A 15,517-nucleotide genomic window follows, 5' to 3' on the forward strand; every position below is an offset into this window, starting at 1 on the left:
TACAATGCCATCCACCTGGCAGGCACACTGTTATTCAAGATGTTGGTGAAAAATCATGGCAATAATGCGTGACCAGGCTGAAAGCATGGTGGTTAAGAGATTAGGTTTTAGATTCAAACCTGAGTTTGAATCCCAGTATTGTTGTTTATTTGCTGTGGGACCTTAAGCAAGTGAACTATCCTCCCTGAATCTCAGTTTTACTTGTGTGTACACTGGGGGCAAATAATAGCCCTTCCTGGTGGATGCCATTGTTAACAGATTAAGGGATGTAATATAAGAATAGTGTTTAGCCTTGCCTGGTCTGCAGTGAGTAAGCTGTTAGCTGCTGTTATTATTTTCTTCTCATCATTATTGTTATTCTCAGCCCAGGGACAGGACTGGTTTTGTCTGCTCACCTCACAGAAGGAGGAGGCGCCGTGGGGCTGGCGGTCGGTTATCTCCCTGTGTTCCCACTATGTTCCTCTCCTGTCTGGTGTGACTGGGGGGTACACGGTGTGGGTCTCAGCCTCCCCGAACAGGCCCCTGGTGTAGGGTGGCCAGTGCTGCCTCTTTGGCGTCTGACCAGCCGGGTATGTCTGCTCCTGACATGCAGACCTTCAGAGGCCGCTGTTGTTGGGGACACTGAGAGCCTGTGGGACATGCCACGTGAGTAGCCGCTGCTTCTCTCTCCGAGTTCCTCTCCCACGCCCTGGACAGCAAGCTGCCCCTTCGGGGCTCCCCACACCCCTCCCTCCCTGCCCTGCTCCACCAGGGTGCCCTCTCCCCTCCCTGATCACAGTCCACCTGGATTCAACCTCAGACACCTTTGGATGCATTTCTTTCTTCTCTCTTTTCTCCCCTTTTCTTTCCTTCTTCCTCGCCTCTCCTCCTTTCCTTTCCTCTCCTCTCTCCTCCTTTCTTCTCCCCTTCCCTGCCCTCCCTTCTCTTCCCTCTTTCAGGAACCTTGGTTGTGTTTTCTCTGTTCGTCTGCCCCCACCTTCCTGCCCCTGATCTGGTTCCTGTCTCCTGCCTCCCCGGGTTGTTGTGTCCACCCCGTCCCTTAGGAACAGCGCAGTGCCCCAAAGCCCCGGCCCCTTCCTGACTGTGTCTCTCAGGCTCAGCCTCTCCTTACCTCTGAAAACACTTGGAGAGAAAACTGCTGCCGTCACACAGTCTCCAGGGGCAGGTATTACTTAATCATGTCTTTGTGTTAAGCTACACGTGTGACCTCTGCTTCTCGCAGGCTCATAGAATGGGAGAGCTGGGAGGACCTTAAGGACCGTGGAGGGCCCACTGTATTTTATAGACAGGACGCTGCGCCCCCTGACTGGGAAGGACTGGCCCAAAGTCTCAGAGGGCGCTCAGGGCACGGCTGAGATCAGAACCCAGGATTCCTGGGTTAGGAAGTCCCCATGAAAACATGAAATCACAATGTGAATGGCACATGTCTTTCTCCATCTTTTTTGAATGTATTTCTTTCCATCTGCTTGATTGCCTTCATCTATTAGTGCAGTGACAAGCTCACCTCCCTTTGTGGGGGCAGGGGAGTGGAGGTGGGGACAGAGCTTCAGCAGCAGGGTCATGAAGAGCCCGTTACTTCAGATCAGTCATGAGTGGGTGCCTTGGCTGGCCTGTCTTCCTGCTTTCCCCAGGCTAACCTTCCTCCCTGGTTCTCAACTGACTGCCTTGGCTCCCCACTGGCCCCAGCCCTGCTGATGGGGCTTCTGGGCTTGTCTTTGGTTCTCTGGCCTGACCTCTCCAGTTCGGTCATTCTTTCTCATATTTCAGGGTCTTGCCTTTGTTCCTTGGTTAGAGCTCTGTTGTCCAGGATGGTGGCCACATGTGGCTGTTGGACACTTGACATGTGGCTGGTCCAAACTGAGGTGTTCTGTAAGTGTGAAAGGTTGACCAGATTTCAGAGACTTAGTACAAAAGAATGTAAACTATCTCATGAACAATTTTGTATATTTTATATTGATTACAGGTTGAAAAGATAATATTTTGATATATTGAATTAAAAAAGCAGTTGAAAGTGATTTCATCTTTTTTCTTTTTAAAATATGGCTATTAAAAAATTTAAAACACATGGCTTGCATTAGATTGCTATTGGCCAGCATTGGGGTATAGGCCTTTTTCAACCAGGGGTCCGTGAGAGAATTAAGCCTCGTGCCTGAAGGTCCAGTGTGTATGCAAGTGTCCTAGTCTTAGGAGAATTAAGAAGGTCACTCACATCATTGTGTTCTTCAGTTCAGACAAGGAAGCTTGTGGGGAAGGCTGCACCACCTGTTGTTTGATCTGTAATTCAGACTCCTGTGTTCAGGGGTCCCCAGCCTCCAGGATGTCATGCCTGATGATTCGAGGTGCAGCTGATATAATAATAGTAGAAATAAAAGTGAAAGTGAAAGTGAAGTCGCTCAGTCGTGTCTGACTCTTTGCGACCCCATGGACTGTACCGTAGCCTACCAGGATCCTCAATCCATGGGATTTTCCAGGCAAGAATACTGGAGTGGGTTGCCATTTCCTTCTCCAGGGGCTCTTCCCGACCCAGGGATCGAACCCGGGTCTCCTGCATTGTAGGCAGATGCTTTACCATCTGAGCTACCAGGGAAGCCCAATAAAGTAGAAATAAAGTGCACAATAAATGTCATGTGCTTGAATCATCCCAAAACCATCTCTCCACTGAGGCTGTGGAAAAACCATCTTCCATGAAACTGGTCCTCAGTTCCAAAGAGGTTGGGGACCACTGCTGTAGTGCTCCTCTTGTTTTACTACATATTGATGGCTGTTGGTTTGAGATAGATATTACTAAGCTTCTAAGTTCTATTTTTCTTTTTAAAAATCCCAAACAAATGTTGCATTTTGCTAGTTACTTTTCAGTATCTGAGAGAAAAGTGACCCTTTTCCTTCTTTGATTTATTGATATGCTATTATTATGTTAATAGTTTTCATAATATATAGCTTATCCTTACATTTAAAATTTTATTTATTTATTTATTTGGCTGCGCTGGGTCTTCATTGCTGCACATGGGCTTTCTCTAGTTGTGGCGAGTGGGGGCTTCTCTTGTGGAGCACAGGCTCCAGGGCGCGGGCTTCAGGAGTTGTGGCTGGCTCATGGGCTTAGCTATTCCGAGGCACGTGGACTCTTCCCTGACCAGAGTTGGAACCTGTGTCCCCTGCATTGGTAGGCGAATTCCTATTCACTCTACCAGCAGGCATGTGCCTTACATTTTTTCAGACAAACCCACCAGGCCATGTAGCATGTTTTTTTTTCCCTGCTTGTTCTGTATTTCTTAGGTGTTTGGGTTTGGGGCTTCTTTCCATCACCTTTTGTGCTCTGGAATAAATTATTTAGCATAAGAATTAGGTGTTACTTAAACATCTAATGATGAAGTCTGATCAGACTCACTGGTAAAATCACATGGTCCTGGAACTTCTGAGTTCACTTTTCCAGTTTCCGACATGGTGTTTAGCATACACACCAGACATAGAAAAGTTTGGGTTGGCCAAAAAATAGAAGGCAGTGTGAGGGCTAGGTCAGAGCCTGCCCTGCCCATGAAGCAGGTACTCCCAGAAATTTCATCTTGTGTTCCTGGTAGTGTCGTGGACAACTGCAGTTTGCAGAGATCCAGATGAAGAAGGGCTGAATTGTGCGGGGGCGGCAGGGGGTGGGAGTGGTGGTGTTGAACATGATTACCAGATTTAACTTGCAGTGGAAACAGTGAACAGTGAACCAGATATTGCAGAAAACCAAAGGAGAATTAAATGACAGACTGAAATTTTCTCCTAGAGCTCGGAAAAACAAAAGGAGACAAATATGATGAATTGTTTCTAGGATATGTCATGTGTGTATGAGGAATCTTGTGAAAGGGGAGTGGGGCAGACATGAGAACATGTCTGTAATGGTGCGGTAGGAAGGACGGAACCACACCTACAGTGTGAGTTTCATTGAGAGGGTGAGTGTGTGTGCCTGTGTGCTAGCCCTCTTCCCCCCGCCCTGGGAGTGGGCAGGGGTCCCTGTTCTGGAGACAGACGCCCTCTGATGCCAAGGAGGCCAGGCTCCTGAGACCTGCAGACTCAGGTTTGAATCTTGGTGCTCATGTGGACCACATAAGTGGATCTCAGCAAATTGCTTGCCTCCTCTAACTAAATTTTCATTTCTTCCATCTGTAAAATGGGGCAGTCATAGTATCCACTTGAAGGATTGTTGTGAGAATTCAGTAAGCAATGGATACGTGTATGTAAGACAGTTGATATGGTGCCTGACCCTTAGTAAGCATTCAGTAAAGTTAGCTGCTGTTGTTTCTGCCGTTAGTATTAACTGAGTGTAAATTCTGGTTTCTCTGGGTGTTGGGCTGATGGGTGACTTAAGGTCTCTTCTCTGGGCTTTCTGTGTTGTTTTAAGTTTTCTGTAGTGAACACGTGCAAGGTCCCTGATCAAAAAAAAAAAAAAAAATTCTTTTTAAAAACAGAACATCTGAATGATGTTATTTGGAAAAAGTATTTCCCAAGACTATGGAGAAAGGGGGTTGAGCACAGTCCCCCGGGTGAGAGTGGGAAGTGAACGTGTGGCCCCGTGGACCTCGTGACCGGCCCGGAATCCAGGCGGCTGCACTGCGGGCGGCTCTCCGCGCTCTGCTCACGGGGCCCTTGCTCCGTCACATGGACTGGAGGCGGTCCACAGGGTTGCACTTGGCCGCTGCCCTGCCTGGACAGCTGGTTCCAATTGTGCCGAGCCGCACAGCCCTGGGGCTGGAAAGGTTTGCATCATCCTCACGACCCTCAGCTACATGTTTGCCCAGCAGACGGTAGTCTGAGGACCTGACGAAACAGTAGCAACTGTGAACGCATGGCTCTCTCGAAACAAATAGAAGCTGAAAAAGTGGATCCCTTCTATTCGGTCAGTGACCCCTACCCTGAACACGCACCCCAGTTCTGCAGAAGGCGCCCGTTTGTCCCTAGCGACTCTTTCCCCTCTGTGGCCTGCCTGGCCAGGGCTTCTGAGCCCCGTGGAGGCCCTCGTGGCCTCCCTCCCTGGCCAGCCTCCTCCTCTTCTCCACGCACAGCCTCCTAACAGGTGTTTGTTTCAGATTACTAAAGTGGCTGGCTCTCACATGAGGAAAGGACCGCTGCCTGTGTATGAGGATAGACTGCAGCACAGCACCAGAGCCCCTGATGGGGAGGCGGGTTCACTGCGCCACCTCATCGGGAAAACCCACCCCGCGCGCCGCGTGAGGCTTGGACCTGCTCTGCTCGGTCCCTCCATGGTCCTTCTGTCCCACTCAGAGTCAGCGCCAGTCTCTACCTGCCCTGCAAGCCCCCACCCCCTTCCTTCCCACACCGTCTCCTCCCATCTCCCCAGGCTCCAGCAGCTCCAGCCTCACTGCCCACCTTGCGCTGTCAGAGCTTCCAGGGTCTTCACACTTGTGCTTCCCTCCTGGAACTCTCAGCCTGGAACCCTCTCCCGGGTCCTCCGGAGCTTGCTGCTGACCTCGTTCACAGTCTCCACTCCAGCTGGTTTACCGGCCAGGCGTCCCGAGGCATCTGCTCCAGTATTCCATTCCTTTATCCTGGTTAACGTTTTTTTCAAAGGATTTATCATCATCTGACTTAGCACAGATTTCTCACCTCTCTTCCCTCCCGTGGAACATAGAAAGCAGAAGCATGTTTGTTTGGTCCTTTGCTGTTTTGTTTGGTCCATTGCTGGTCCTTTAACTCTGATATCAGATGAATGTAGATGCATTTCATAGACCATCAGTTACTGTTGTCTCTTCCTCATCTCTTTCTCTTCCATCTTCATCCTTTCTTGTCACCCTCCTTCCCCATCTTTCTCCTTCTTCTCCTTCTCCTTCTCCCAAGAAAGAGCTAAAGATGCCTCTCTCTTCTCGCTGACATCACTCAGAAGACTCCACTCTTTTTAGGCTTTTTAGGGCTTCAACCTTCAGAAACAAAGCAGGAAAGTGCAGCTGCCCTTTGTTGTCCTGAGTCTTCCCTCCCCTCTTCCCTCATCCCTCCCTTGCTCTTTTCTTTTCCTTCCTTTCTTCCGTCCTTGCCTCCTCTGGCCTTTCCTCCTCCCATTTTCTCTTCCTTCCATTTTTCATTGCAGCTGATTTTGTCCCAGTGAGGATTTAAGGCAGCAAGGCAGGAGCCCTAGTGGTGGAACTTTTCCGCCACCCCAGTTAGCAGCCCTCTCCTCTGGGCTTTATTTGGGTAAAGCTCTACCGTTTCCTGTAGGACAGACATGGTCGAGATTTGATAGGCACACTCCTTCAGAAGACACAGGTCATGTGAAAACTATGTTGTTTATGTTGACACTTTATGTCATAGATGTTGACCCTGACAGGTTATCAGCAGGTTATGAGTTTATAAAAACTTTGTAATTTGAGTGTTTACTCAACTGTTAAAATTTTATTTTAGAAAGTTACAGTGTGTAATATTGTAACATGTCACCTATTAAAGTTTGTTTCAAAGTCATCATTTCTTGATATTCTGATAGTAGAGAAGAGCTTATAAAGCAAGGCTTTTGATCTTTTACCCCAGTCCTCTCCCCAGAGGATTGTCTTCCACTGGTTGTTTTTGGAACTTTATTTGGTGCCCTGAAACCTCTGTTTCTTGTTTCATCAGCTTTATATAGTGTCCATTGACTGCTCCCTTCCTATGCTTCTCCTTTTCGTCTCCACTGACCACCTCTGTCAGCTATATGTTTACATCGTCAAATGAATTAACATTCTGACATTTTGCAGCTGCACCAAGTCCTCCAGCCCTTCCTTAGGTTGACTTTAAAAGTTGCAAACCAACTGGCGGCATTCATTTCACTTCTGTGGCCCCAGATGTCATTTGAGGCCGAGCCAGGTGGCGTGCCAGCGTTGCGCTTCATTTTCTAATGACCCAGGGCCATTCAGGAGAGAATATGCCTCTCATCAAGGACCCATAGATTCTCTTTTCTTTTTACCCATCAATTGTCTAATATTGGAGAAAAAATAGAATATTTAAATGTGTGCAACTATTAAAATATATAGTATGTAAACATTTTAAATACATACTATTTAAATGTACATATACTAGTTAAGAGCTTCCCAGGTGGCTCAGTGGTAAAGAATCTGCCTGCCAATGTAGGAGACTCGGGTTTGATCCCTGAGTCGGGACGATCCCCTGGAGAAGGAAATGGCTACCCATTCCAGTATTCTTGCCTGGAAAATTCCTTGGACCGAGGAGCCTGGCAGACTACAGTCCATGGGGTTGCAAAGAGTTGAATGTGACTGAACAACTGAACTGAACTGAACAACTGAGCACCTAATACCTGGTTCCTCCATATCCAGGATTCTGAATCTGAAGATTCAACCAACTGCAGATCATGTTCATTTCAGTTCAGTTCAGTCGCTCAGTTGTGTCCCACTCTTTGCTACCCCATGAATCGCAGCACACCAGGCCTCCCTGTCCGTCACCAACTCCCGGAGTTTACTCAAACCCATGTCCATCGAGTCAGTGATGCCATCCAGCCATCTCATCCACTGTTGTCCCCTTCTCCTCCTGCCCCCAATCCCTCCCAGCATTAGGGTCTTTTCTGATGAGTCAACTCTTCACACGAGGTGGCCAAAGTATTGGAGTTTCAGCTTTAGCATCAGTCCTTCCAATGAACACCCAGGACTGATCTCCTTTAAGATGGACTGGTTGGATCTCCTTGTAGTCCAAGGGACTCCCAAGAGTCTTCTCCAACACCATAGTTCAAAAGCATTAATTTTTCGGCGCTCAGTTTTTTTCACAGTCCAACTCTCACATCCATACATGATCACTGGAAAAACCATAGCCTTGACTAGATGGACCTTTGTTGGCAAAATAATGTCTCTGCTTTTTAATATGCTATCTAGGTTGGTCATAACTTACCTTCCAAGGAGTAAGCATCTTTTAATTTCATGGCTGCAATCACCATCTGCAGTGATTTTGGAGCCCCCCAAAATAAAGTCTGACACTGTTCCCACTGTCTTCCCATCTGTTTCCCATGAAGTGATGGGACCAGATGCCATGATCTTAGTTTTCTGAATGTTGAGCTTTAAGCCAACTTTTTCACTCTCCTCTTTCACTTACATCAAGAGGCTTTTTAGTTCCTCCTCACTTTCTGCCATAAGGGTGGTGTCCTCTGCATATCTGAGGTTATTGATATTTCTCCCGGCAATCTTGATTCCAGCTTATGCTTCTTCCAGCCCAGCGTTTCTCGTGGTGTACTCTGCATATAAGTTAAATAAATCTGTGTAAAAAGTAGACCTATGCAGTTCAAACTTGTGTTGTTCAAAGGTCACATGTACTATGTTTTTTTCCTATGCTACATACATACTATGATAAAGGTTAATTTATAAATTAGGCACAGTAGGAGATTAACAGCAATAACCAATAATAAATAGAACAATTATAACAAGATGCTGTACTAAAAGTTAGGTGAATATGGTGTCTCTCAAAATCTTGTATAGATTTAATGTCTTTTCCATCTTAGCTAAGCACGTACCGTGCACTGTGGCTGTATCTTTTGTAGTTTGAAGGGCAACAGCAAAACTAGCATGAACTTCTTTCTCCTTCACAATTCCACAGCGTGAAGATTTGTTCTTACTGTAGACCTTAGCAACCTCAATGTATTTTTTTTCTATCTTTATTGAGTCAAGAACTTTCACCTTTTCATTTAAAGAAGTACTTTACAGCTTCTTTTTGGTGTATCCCAATCGCCAGCATCACTCCTCCTGTGCTTTGGGGCCATTATTATCATTATTTTTTTTCTTTTCCTTTTTTTGGTTGCACTGTGTGACATGTGGAATCTAAGTTCCCTGGTCAGGGATCGAAGTGCAAGCTCAGAATCTTAACCACTGGACCAACAGGAAGATCCCTGGGCCATTATTAAGTATAAGGGTTACTTAAACACAAACCCTGCAAGACCACAACAATCAGTCTAATAACTGAGCCCACTACTCAGTGACTAATGAACGGGCAGGACACAGTGGACCAAAGGATGATTCATGTCCTGAGCCCGGCAGAGCTGGAGGGCATGAGATGTCATCACCCTTCAGAACGGTGCATGATTTAAAACATGCCAATTGTTTATCTCTGGAATTTTCCATTTAATATGTTCAGATCTGCAGGTAACTGAAACTGCAGAAAGTGAAATTGCTGATGAGGTGGGCAGGACTACCGTTCTCTCACGGAACCACCACGATCTAGGGTGAGAACTCACCTAGCTGCTCAAAACTTCTCTGTGCCCCGTTCCCTGTGCCACCGGCAGTCGGTGATCTGGTTTCTGCCCCTGTAGTTCTCACTTTTCTCAGAATGTTGTAAAAGTGGAATCCTATAATATTTTTCTGTTTGATTTCTTTCACTTAGCATAGTTTTTGACATTCTTCTGTGCTGATGCCTGTATCAGTAGTTTATACATTTTATTGCTGAGTAGTGTTTGATTGTAACAGTGGATCACAATTTGTTTTCTCCTTCACCAACTGATGGAAATCTGGGTTGTTTTCAGTTTGAGAAAATTGAGATAAACTTGCACATATTTCTTTTGTGTGTGGAGAGATATTTGCTTTAGTGAGATTGCTGGGTCATTTGCTAAATGTATGCTTAAAATGAAAAAGAAACTGCCAGGCACTTCACTGATGGACCAGTGAGTAAGACTCTGTGCTCTCAATGCAGGGGGCCTGGGTTCCATCTCTGGTCAGGGAACTAGATCCCACATCCTGCAACTAAGAGTTTACATGCCGAAACTCAAGATCCTGCATGCCGCAGCTAAGACTTGGCACAGCCAAAAAAAAAAGAAGATTATTTTTTTAAAAAACTCCCAAATGGGTCTACCATTTTGCATTCCCAGCAATGAAGTATGAGAGCTCTGAAATGCCTTGTTCCTTAGATGCCTACTGCCAACCCCCAAACGGTGCTGTCTCCCCCCACTGCCTCAGTGGGTCACCCACTTCCTGGGGTGCTTCTAAAACCCCTTTGACTAGTGTGTGACTGTCCCACCGGTTCTTCTGAAGATTGTTCCAGAGGGCAGGATGGGAGGGATGGGGAGAAACATGGAGAGAGGATGAAGGGGAAAAGATTGTCGTTGAGCAAGATGGTAATGTGGTGTCACTGGCTGGTGCCCACTGGTGGTGGTCCCTGAGGTCAGATTTAATGACCTTTCCTTGAGGTGGTACATTTTCCATGTGGGCATGTTTTAGGAATGTAATATGGAGAAGATTGTAGTTAGAATTAAGCTCATGCATGGAAGGGCCTTGTGTGGCTGCCTGTGTCTCAGTGGCTTAGATCCTGTGGGGGTCTTCTGGGAGAATTTTGTCCCCTTTCCCAGATCTCATCTTCCAGGGCCTTACCTCACTGACCCCAGACACAGTCAGGTCAGGCCTTTCTCAGGCCACCTCAGGGCATCTGACTCCTAAAACCCTAAGCACAAAGCTGGTGGCCAGAGAAGCTTCCAGGGTGAGCGGAGGCTAGTGTTGACTCTTGTTATCACCTGAGAATGCTTACAGATTGGAGTATTAAGACAACATTGTTTTTACACTGGCTAGGGATTTTTTCCATGGACAGTTGGTTATAAACATTGTCCTTTGTTTGATTGAATGTCTAAATTATTCTCATGTCTTTAGGGTGTTCTTTATTTAAGGCAGCTGATCAGACACCCTTTTGGTTCTGGGCCTTCTGATTTTGGGGTGCCTGTGGGAGGCCAAGGAAGGTGTGGCCAGGAGGTGGCTGACTCTACTGGTCTGGAGTCAGAAAAGAAACTTGGGCTGGACACGGGCGTGTGCTGGAAGCCATGGGAAGGTGTGATCTTCCTGAAAGGGATGCAGACACCTTCTTGGAAGGTGACTGTGGACAGGTTTAGATGAGGCTTGGGAGACATGGGGAGCTTCCCTGGTGGCTCAGATGGTAAAGAATCTGCCCGCAATGCAGGAGACCTGTGTTTGATCCCTGGATTAGGAAGATCCCCTGGAGAAGGAAATGGCAACCCACTCCAGTATTTTTGCTGCCTGGAAAATTCCTTGGACAGAGGAGCCTGGTGGGCTCCAGTTCATGGGATCTCAGAGAGTTGATCCCATGACTGAGTGACTAACACTTTCACTATGTGGGGGACATGTGTCAGAAAAGAACAAAGCAACTGAAAAAACAGCTGGAAATGGCAGGGGGGAGGGGCGCAGGAGGTGAGAATTCAACCAGGAGAACACAGGGCTGAGGAGCGAGGACAGAGAGTGGAAAACATCAGAGGGGGTTCCCCGCCAGGGGATCAAGAAGGAGGTGGCCAGGAACGCTTTCAAGAGATGTGCCTGGAAAGGGAAGAAAGAGAGTGAGTGGAAGCTGGAGGAGCCGGAGGTCTGGAAAAGATGGCCTTGGTTATTACTGTCAAGGTGATATGTCATCACCATTATTATTATTAGCTGGAGAGGCTTATGCTAAGCCTCTTAGAATGCTAGCAGGAAAGAAACTGGAGAGGAAGAGTTTTGAAGATACAGGTACCAGAGGAGGCATTAGAGCAAGACTTCTGAGCAGGGAAGGCAAGGGAGCCAGAGCCCAGATGAGTCCCATGGAGACAGGACCTCTCTTCCACTGAAGCCCGAGGAAGGGAGAGGAAGCAGGTTATTTAGTGGCAGAAAGTTTCTGCCTGATAAACCCAGGGAAACAGCTGCATGGTGGAGGAGAGGTGCTCCAGGAAGCTGGCGAGGACTGACCAGGTTCTTCCTGTCCTTTCATGTCCAGTGGACCTTGGCAGAGAGCTCAGAGCCAGGGGCAGCCTGGGGACAGCAGCCTGGCTCTCTAGCATGTAGGCTACAAGGGACTTACCAGCCTTAGCCCAGCCCCTCGTCTCCCTTCCAGAACCAGCCCCGTCTCCTCTGGTCAATTTTAAGTTAATTATGCTCAAATCAGTTCCGTAGCATAGACCTTTTTTAGGCATTAGTGACTGGAGGAGTGTTGCTCTATTACTTCACATTTTCCAAACCCGCTTCACACAGATGGAATCTCTTGTATTCCAATAAGGCCAAACACAGGAGAGGAATAGTGCCAAAGAGGCTGGGCCCAGGGCTTGTTTTAGTGCAGTTAGAGTGGTCTTATTTCGCCTGACATCGTGATAAATCTCTCTGCACTGGTTTTGGGAGATTTCAGCAGTGAGGGAGGCTCATGCCCTGTGCATTCCCCAGATGACTCCACTGTGAGCCAGACCTGCGCCCTGCATGTCCCCTCCTTTGTCGGGCTTTGTCTCTCTTGGTCTTCACCACAGTTCTGTAGAGTTAGTCTCAGCATCCCTCTCTTCTTCCTCCGTCTCAATGAAACTGATGCCAGGAAAGCGGTCCCCAGGGAAAAGAGTGACAGGGTTGGGATTTGGAGCAAAGAAAGGACTCTATTTCTTTTATCAAGGAATCTCTCATACCTGGTGTTTTGCCCTGTTGAGGTTTTAATTTTGAATATTACATGTCTTGTAGCATGAAAGGGTTCAAGAATTGCACATAGTTTTTATTTATTTATTTATTTTAAAAATTATTTATTTATTTGGCCATGCTGGGTCTTAGTTGTGGCATGTGGGATCTAGTTCCCTGACCAGGGATTGAACTCAGACCCCCTGCACTGGGAGCGCAGTGTCTTAGCCGCGGGACCACCAGGGAAGTCCCCACATTCAGTTTTTAAATCAAGGTCTTAGGAATGTTCAAATCAAGCAAATTTGGGGCAGATGTATTAAGTACCTACTTTGGTTCCTGCCTGCATGGCATCAGCAAAATGAAAGAGAAATAACGATAGATTTTTGTTAGTAACTCAAGACAGCAGTGAGAGCACATATGGAATAAAGAAGGGAGTGTTTGGAGTTAAAGTCATGTCTCACAGCACGTGGCTGACCCTGGGAAGAGGAGGGGGCTGACCTTTATCAAGTAATTGCTACATGCCAGATGCCCTGTGTGCACTTTAATCTCACTTACCTGTTCTCAAGAGCTTCGTGGGTAAATGTACCATCATACCCATTTCAAGTGAGAAAATTGAGGTTCTTCTCAGAATGCAGCTGATAGGTGGAGGGCAGGCTCTGACCTCGGTCTGCCTGTTAGGTCCACACTGCTCCCTTTAAGCATGCCTTCCTACGTTACTTATGGTGTGGAAATAAGACCCAAGCTCTGAATTAAACGAGCACTTACACACATGCAATGTGCATCCCCCTTCTATGGATATGTATATAACTTCTGCTGTTTATTAAAGAATTCAGGAAGAAACGGGAGGGGGGGGGCTGTCACCAGCAATTGGGTGACAATCAGTCCTTGAACATCAGTTTTACAAGTTCTCTTTTCTATCAGATTATAGCCCATACATTTCAGAGCTGGCTTTAGGGTCCACCTGAGAGAGAAGCCCTTGCCTTCACAATTGCACTTCAGAAGGGCAGTGATACACATCTGCAGACTGAGGGAAGCATGTGTTCTAAAGTGGGGTGGTGGGAGGGCTCAGTGGCACCGAGGTAGGTCAAGTATACATTTGGAAAGAAACTCAGACATACATTTCAGAACAAGGAGAATCATGGTAAACAGAGGTAAACCCTGTGGCTCAGAGACTCATGTCTGCTTGTGAAAAGAAGGGGAGCAGAAGGGGAGCCAAGGCTTCCCTAGTAGCTCAGCTGGCAAAGAATCTGCCCGCCTGCAATGCAGGAGACTCCGGTTAGATTCCTGGGTCAGGAAGATCCACTGGAGAAGGGATAGGCTACTCACTCCAGTATTCTTGGGTTTCCCTGGTGTCTCAACTGGTAACGAATCTGCCCGCAGTGCGGGAGACCTGGGTTCGATGCCTGGGTTGGGAAGATTCCCTGGAAAAGGGAACGGCTACCAAATTAATGGACTTCTGGTAGCTCAGCTGGTAAAGAATCCTGTAATGCAGGAGACCTGGGTTTGATCTCTGCGTCGGGAAGATCCCCTGGAGAAGGGATAGGTTACCCACTCCAGTATTCTTAGGCTTCCCTGTGGCTCAGCTGACAAAGAATCCACCTGCAATGCAAGAGACTCCGGTTAGATTCCTGGGTTGGGAAGATCCCCTGGAGAAGGGAATGGTGAATTGCTACCCACTCCAGTGTTCTGGCCTGGAGAATTTCATGGACTGTATAGTTCGTGGGGTCGCATAGAGTCAGACACGACTGAGTGATTTTCAGAGCATTCATTCAGAAGGATGAGTAGTGCTGAGCCCCCTTCTTCTGTGGGCTGATATAGTGAGAATTCTGTGAGATAAAAAGTGAGGCTTCCTGTCCCCTGCCCACACATGGGGGGTTGTTGGTACCAGCCTCACTGATAGGTAATATTTAGGTCATTTGATTCTTCAAATTATAATGCTAAACCTGCTAGGAAGAAAGAGACAAGGTTCCTGAAGAAGATATTAAGGGCACCTCTCCTCCTGCCCCCCTTTGCTTGTGTGAGAGATAGGAGAGGCCAGCTTCAGGAAAGAATCCAAGGTCATCCAAAAGCTTCTCTGATAGCAATGGGCTTGGCCTGGGATGTTCCCTGATTCCAGGAATGGAGGATGTCCCTGGGCCAATGAGAATCTTCAGCCAGATTTTAATTTTAAGTTAACCCTGGGAGGGGGTGGTGAATCTTGCTTATTATAACATTATACCCTCTATCGGACAGTCTGCATTAAGAAGGGACTTCTAGTCCCAGGGAGCTGGCAGAGTGGCCTTGTGGGTTGAGAATAATTTGGGCACAGAAGTCCTGAGAGATGTGGCCGGGGTTGTGGGGATAAGTAACCTGCTTCTCACCCTCGCCTCTGGGGGTCCCAGGATGCCCCTCTACCTGTGGACCCAGCCCCTTTCTCCCCCACCCTGGGAGGGCACAGATGGCCAAGGTTTCAGCCCTTCCCTTCCTCTGGACCCGCCTTCCACGTAGATGCCCATCTGTATTTGCATCCTCACTGGACTCACTGTTTGAAATCGACTCTGTGCTTCCTAGGAACTAGCCAGCTGTGGATGGAGTAAGAAGGAGAAACATAGTCTCGCCCCCAACGTCGTGGCCTTTACCCGGAGGTTTAACCAGGTAAGCACACCCCTTGCACATGCGCGTGCAGATAGCAATCTGTTGTCCCCCGTAGGCTGGGAGCCCCCGGCCCCGGTCCAAACCCCTCTTCCTGAACCCCTCACCTTCATCCATGCTTGTGCCATCACAGTCCTTTCTCACACAACAGATGGAATTGAACACATCTTTTCTGTATTTAAATCATTTCGGTGGCTTCCAGTTCCACTGAAGCTAAGGTTCTCCAAGCACCTTAATGTGCCCTGCAAGGTCCTGCATGGTGGGCCTGGCTTCTGTCCACCCCTCCGACCTCATCTCTTGTCCCTCCCCTCTGTGATCTTCGGCCTTCCTGGCCTCCCTCTTTCCTGCCGAATCACGTCTCAGTCCCGTGAGGCCCCCATTCGGCTATTCTCCCTGTTCAGCTCCTGACTAGGTCTCAGCCAGAATGTCACCCTCTCCAGGAGTCTTCCGTGAATCCCCGTCGGTGTGAGGGCTCCCGTCACATGCCCCCTCGTTGCTCTCGTGCTTCCCCGTGTGGTCCCTTCCCTGTCTGT

At 47.8% G+C, this 15,517-nt stretch overlaps 1 protein-coding gene across 14 annotated transcripts in view; it reads left to right on the forward strand.

The window, feature by feature from the left end:
* RALGPS1 (Ral GEF with PH domain and SH3 binding motif 1) overlaps window positions 1–15,517 on the forward strand; it is a 299,761-nt gene that overhangs the window by 90,166 nt on the left and 194,078 nt on the right. For all 14 annotated transcript variants that reach the window (XM_070453045.1, XM_070453044.1, XM_070453049.1 and 11 more), the window contains one exon: window positions 14,904–14,987. In XM_070453045.1, coding sequence (XP_070309146.1) covers window positions 14,904–14,987 — 84 coding nt within the window. The remainder of the gene's footprint in view (window positions 1–14,903; window positions 14,988–15,517) is intronic.

The sequence above is a fragment of the Odocoileus virginianus genome, chromosome 2, assembly GCF_023699985.2.
Source record: "Odocoileus virginianus isolate 20LAN1187 ecotype Illinois chromosome 2, Ovbor_1.2, whole genome shotgun sequence".
In the NCBI taxonomy this organism is placed as follows: Eukaryota; Metazoa; Chordata; class Mammalia; order Artiodactyla; family Cervidae; genus Odocoileus; species Odocoileus virginianus.